At 46.0% G+C, this 6000-nt stretch overlaps 1 protein-coding gene across 1 annotated transcript in view; it reads left to right on the forward strand.

Moving 5' to 3' along the window:
• Nucleotides 1–3684, forward strand: part of TKT (transketolase) — a 28252-nt gene extending 24568 nt beyond the window's left edge. The window contains exons 13-14 of the mRNA XM_055804433.1: nt 130–252; nt 3379–3684. Of these exons, the coding sequence (XP_055660408.1) occupies nt 130–252; nt 3379–3566 (311 nt within the window). The 3' untranslated portion in view covers nt 3567–3684. The remainder of the gene's footprint in view (nt 1–129; nt 253–3378) is intronic.
• The last annotated feature ends 2316 nt before the right edge of the window (nt 3685–6000 follow it).

Genomic DNA, 6000 nt, shown 5'->3' on the forward strand with positions numbered 1-6000 from the left:
GTTTTATAACTGTTTTAAAAGATCACAGGGGCTGCCTGTTTTAAACTGTTTTAAAAGATCACAGGGGCACTTGTGTTGTCTTGCATTCTCCAAATTCTTGTTGCAAATAATTTAATTCTATTTCTGCAGAAAAAATCTTCATCCGTGTGATTGATCCCTTTACTATAAAGCCCCTGGATAAGAAGACAATACTTGAAAACGCAAGAGCGACCAAGGGCAGAATCATCACTGTTGAGGACCATTACCATGAAGGTAAGCTGGGTCCAGGAGGTCACAGCCCACACAGTTGTTCCCAGGGGGTTTGAAGCTCACAGCTTCTCCTGACCTGAGAGAGAAGTATGGGACCTGATGCTGTCATTCAGCTAAAGCAAAAGAGGGTGTAGCCTTTTTCATTGCTGTTACAATTATAAGATGACACTGAGGATTGAAAGTTTCCTAAGACACAATGGGTTAATCAGGGCTGCCTTTCTGATTAACTTGGCCTTGCATGCCCTTCTGTGTGCTTGGTCCAAGTGAAGTCTTGATTCATTTGTGCCGAGTGAAATTGTAAATTCCTGCTGCGGTGCAGTGATTCTGTACAGAATGTTCTCAGAATGGCTTTAGAGCAGCTGCTCTGCAGTTTGTTAAATTGCAAGAGAGACTGTTGCTGTGCAGGTTCCTCAAATTTTTCCTGTGTCCAAAATCAGGATTCCAGGTTACTTGAAATCGCGTGATTTTGGCAGTTTCTGCAGTCACCCTGGGACAAACTCCTCTCTCTTTCTTCTCCACTGCTATAAAAGAGCAGATCCTCACTAGACTCTTTGTGTACGTTCATTTCACCTGCTTACAGGCTGTTGCAGAATCTGTCAATGGGTATGTGAGTGTTCTTAAGCTAGGGCGAAAAGTGCACGGTGCATGCAAGAAGGAATTGCTAAGATGATTCCCAAGTAAATCTTAAGATAAAATGCTTTCTGGGAGAAGCAGAGTAGTCTCTGTAAGACTCCCCCAGCTTCTGTGCCAGGATTTTGTTTAGAATTGTTTATGTTGGAAAAGACCATTAAGATTGAGTCCAACTGTTAACCTAACACTGCCAAGTCCACCACTTAACCATGTCCCCACGTGCCACATCTATATGTCTTTTAAATACCTCCAGGGATCATAACTCAACCACTTCCCTGGGAAGCCTGTTCCAATGCTTAGTAAACTGTTCAGTGAATAGTTTTTTCCTAATATCCAGTCTAAACCTCTCTTGGAGCAACTTGACGCCATTTCCTCTTGTCATATCACCTCCTTCTTGAGAGAAGAGACTGACCCCACCTGCCTACAACCTCCTTTCAGGTAGTTGTAAAGAGCAATAAGGTACCCTCGGAGCCTCCTTTTCTCCAGACTAAACAACCCTAGATCCCCCTCAGCTGCTCCTCACAAGCCTTGTGCTCCAGACCCTTCCCCAGCCCTGTTGTCCTTCTCTGGACACGCTCCAGCACCTCAATGTCCCTCTTGTAGGGAGGGGCCCAAAAGCAAACACAGGATTTGAGGTGCAGCCTCACCAGTGCTGAGTGCAGGGGGACAGTCACTGCCCTGGTCCTGCTGGCCACACTATATTGGATACGATACAGCCAGGACGCTGTTGGCCTTGTTGGCCAGCTGGGCACCCTGCTGGCTCGTGTTCAGCCGGCTGTCGACCAGCACCCCCAGGTCCTTCTCTGCCAGGCAGCTTCCCAGCTCCTCTCCGCTGAGCCTGTAGCGCTGCGTGAGGTTGTTGTGCCCCACGTGCAGGACCCGGTGCTCAGCCTTGCTGAACCTCTCACCATTTGCCTCAGCCCGTGGGCCCAACCTGCCCAGACCCCTCTGCAGAGCCTCCTGCCCTCCAGCAGATCAACACTCCTGGCCAACTTGGTGTCATCTGCGAACTTACTGAGGGTGCACTCGATTGCACAGATTGTTGATAAAGATATTAAACAGGACTGGCCCCAACACTGAGCCCTGGGGAACACCACTGGTGACCGGCTGCCAACTGGATTTAACTCCATAATCTGCTGCCACTTGCCCTCTGATGTGTCTTGTTTGCACAGGTTTTCAGGGGCTTGCCTGCGCAAACATGGCCCACGAAGATGAGACCATGTGCAGAGAGAGCAGCTGTTGTGAATCGCATGTCAGACTTGGTGCTTGTGGGGGAGGTGGAGAATTTAGCAGAAGGGCAGCTGTGGACTTACAGCATTAGTAGATACCATAGATATCTACTAATAGAAATTAGCAGATACACTTATGAGAATATTGTCCTACTTTAAGGTGAACGTCACTCTTGCCAGGTGTCTGAAGTGAGCTGGTATTACTGTAAGTGCTGGTTACTTTTGTTCCAGGTTCTGGATGGTGATACCATCACTAAGCCTCATCACTTTCTAGCTTATCTTTCAACTCTGGACAAATATTTTACTGCAGATTTGCAAGATGGTGAAATCTTTGCACTCTGAGGTGATGAACATGCGATGTACGCTGGCACAGCTTTCTCTATGTGATGCAGTCGAGGAAGGTCAGGTGTACACGCATCGCCAGCCTGAATGCGTTGCAAGCCCACATCGGGCTGGTCTGACCAGCCGCATCCATGGAGGTGCCTGTGGCTGGAGGCTGAGTTTGGCTGGTTAAATCACACCATGCCCGGAGCTGTGAAAAGTCCTGTGTTCCTGGATACGCCCTAACTGGGGTGCAGCTCAAAGGTGTCTCCTACTGGGCCTGAGAGCATGTGCTCTCTGCACTTGTCCGGTCTTTTCTTCTTCCCTAATACTGCTGCTTCTAGGGTCTGTTCTGCTGCCATGCAGTTCCCCATTGCATCCTTTGTCCCTGTGACTGGTGGTGATTCAGTCTGAGCTGAGCTCTAAGCAAAGGTTGTGAATGTGTTACATAACTGAGAGAGGTGCCTAGCGGCATGTACACGCATCGTGAGAGACGGAGCTCTTAAATGCCGTTCCGACTGCTGGTAATGGAGACTTTCAGCACGTCAAGTACACTTGTAAATACTCCTCAGTCTAAATATATTTTTAAACCTGGCCCTCAGTGGCTGATGCTGAAGTGGTGAGGGCTCCATGATGGTTCTGCGCTTTATGTTTCTAACTGCCGATTTGTAAGTACTTCGGAAGTGTCAGACAGGTTGTTCCTCAGGAAGCCTTTGGAATAGGCAGTGTTTTCATTTTTTTGAAATGAAATTAATTTCATTTTCATGTCTTTTGTTTTCATTTCACAAATGGGCAGCTCAGACATGTATTGTGATTGATGTTTCTCACAAGCACGTGAATTGAGGATTTAACTTGCACGGACCTTTGGACCAGATATACATGCAATCTATATGTTGCCTGTTGAAATGTAACAGATGTTTGTCCTGTTTCAACTTTTTTTTTTCTGTAGGTGGCATTGGAGAAGCGGTGTGCGCTGCAGTAGTGGGTGAGCCTGGTATCACAGTCAGTCGCTTGGCTGTATCTCATGTACCACGAAGCGGGAAGTCAGCTGAGCTCCTGAAGATGTTTGGCATTGATAAAGATGCCATTGTGCAAGCTGTTAAGGTGGCGGTGTCCAAATCAAGGAACGCGGAGTAGTTTGAAGCATCTTGTGCTGTGTTACAGAGAAGCAGTGTTCAGAGAAGTACTGTAAGTTTAAAGCAAGCGAAGGTGCTTTATGTAGAGAGTTCCAATAAAAATACCAGCTTAAAAAATCTTCTGGTTTTTAAATGTCTTCCCTGCCCCCCACTCCTTCCCCTCTTTGGGGTTTTGTGTAGTGGGGTAACATCTGGTCTGCCTTGCAACTAACCTTCCCTCCTGTGAGGTGTAGCATGGGAGCGGTTGGGTGTTTGCTGAAGGTCTGAGTGGGCTGTGCTATGGCGGGGAAGTAGATGTTGGGCATTGGAGCTAGAGCTAGAGTGAATCAAGTAACTGTCGTTCAGTGTTTGGTCCAACTTTCTGCTGAAGATTAAAATCCTGCCTTGAAGGGAGTTTGGCAAAAACAGAATTCTTTCCCCACTGCTGGAAGAGTTCACTAGCCCCTCTTCTGGACAGAAATGTTAGGCATGGGGACAGTGAGAAGCAGAAGGGTATACTGCAGGAGGCGGGTGCCTTTGCTTCAGATCCTGCTCTTCGCACTGCCCCCCAGCCATTTAAAACCAAAGACGAGGAGGAAGTACCCTGTGTGCCGGACAGTGCCGAAGTAGAAGGAGATGGACCAGGTCCCAGGCACCAACGGTGGGAGTTGGGGCCCAGCAGAGCGAAGGGAACGAGTGATGAGCCACAGACGCAGGAGGGACTTGCTGGGCTCGGAGAATGGTAGCGCAGTGAGCACAAACTCATTTAAGGACGTTGAAATTCCTCATAGGAACTTGTATCCTATTTTTGGGCGCTTGGCCAGTGATGCAGCCAGGGTGCTATGTGAGACCAGAATGAGAGCATTGTTGTTGGGCAAGAGGCAGGAATGCTTAAAATGCTGAGATGGACTCGAGAAGAAGGATTGGAAAGGACAGCAGGAAATTCCCAATAACCAAGAGGATGCAGCTGAATGTGGAACTTGAGTCAATTCTATTGAGAAGAGCTTCTCACATGAGCTGCTCAGAATGGGGTGAGCTGTTCATCTCGTATGATGGGTTCCACTGGGTGATTTTTAAATGTTTTGCTATTTTTGTATGTTCTGCTGTTTTTACCCTTAAGCAGCTTCTGTTTAAAAAAAAAAACCTAAAAATTAATTTTGTTGACTGCAGAGTACCAAATTTGAAAACCTGTTTAGTACTAAAATATGTTTCTCATCCTGACTTCCACAAATTACCTTTCAGAAAGACATCATATGGCAGAGGAAACTAAAAAAGCGATTTCCTTAGAGCAGGGTGACTATGCATAGTTTTCAGTTCACCCAAGAGCCATTTGACATTAACAATGCTACACTGGTCTGAGCAAGACTTTATTTGCAGACTAACACCACAAAATATACAGTATTTTGGTATAAGAGGGTATTTCTACAAAGACATGTAAATAGTACCTGTAAATGATAATATTACAAAATAACTTGTATTCATCCTTATTGCTTAATTTAACCCCAACACGTTAGGTAACTGCTGTGCCGCGCTGGTACAGGCCTGCGTATGGCTGCTGGTATTTCTGGATGTGCAAATGGAGCCGCAATACGTAAGAATGATCTACACCGGTGCTTAAAATCAGGTACAACTAAAAAGTAAGCTTTTTACTTTTCTGAGCAAAGCTTGGAATTGCTTGTTTAAAACGCGGGGCTGTTTGGGCTAATGGCTTTTTAGATCTACATTTCCCTACACTTTCATGGCTCTTTCTGTCTGACTTGATGCCTTTGTTCCGATATGGGTATGAAGACCTTTCATTTTTACTAAAAATGTAAATGCATCCCCTTTTTTTGTAGTCAGCCTATGACTGCATTAGCCCTACATATGTAATGTGTAACATGTCCCTGTAAAATGAAAGGAACGTCAAAGTTGCGCTTCCTTTACTCAAAGAAGGAAAAATGTTGGGATGCGAGTCAAATCAAAGCCCTTTATTTTTCCCTTCAGAAGAAGAGATGAAATTTGCTGCTGTTAATAATCTCATTACTGCAGCATTTTGTCACTGCATGTAAAATCTCACCCCGCTTTCACTGGGTGAAATCATTATACACCCACTATATTGAGTTCTGCCACAATCAATTAATCTGCTTCAGTGCTGTTGCACTGTTGGGGCTCAACTGTGTAAGCAAGCAGCTGGTGTTTGCCTGGTCCGCAGCATCACAAGGGGGGAAGAGGAGGTGGCAGTGTGGTTGCCAAGATTCCTACTGAAACATCCAGAGCCTAATCCAGAACCAGCGGCGGGTAAAATTGGTCATTTTGTTGATTTTGATACACCATAGACAGACTGACGTGGTTGCATGGGGGAAGGGAAGGACGATGTGTTTATATTTAATGGCATTAAATATAAACCTACACTGGGATTGTCTTAGGAGCTCTGCTGAGCCTCACATCACTTCAGAAGAAAAAATGGGACCCTGCAC

The sequence above is a fragment of the Falco peregrinus genome, chromosome 5 (assembly GCF_023634155.1).
Source record: "Falco peregrinus isolate bFalPer1 chromosome 5, bFalPer1.pri, whole genome shotgun sequence".
NCBI classification, from domain to species: Eukaryota; Metazoa; Chordata; class Aves; order Falconiformes; family Falconidae; genus Falco; species Falco peregrinus.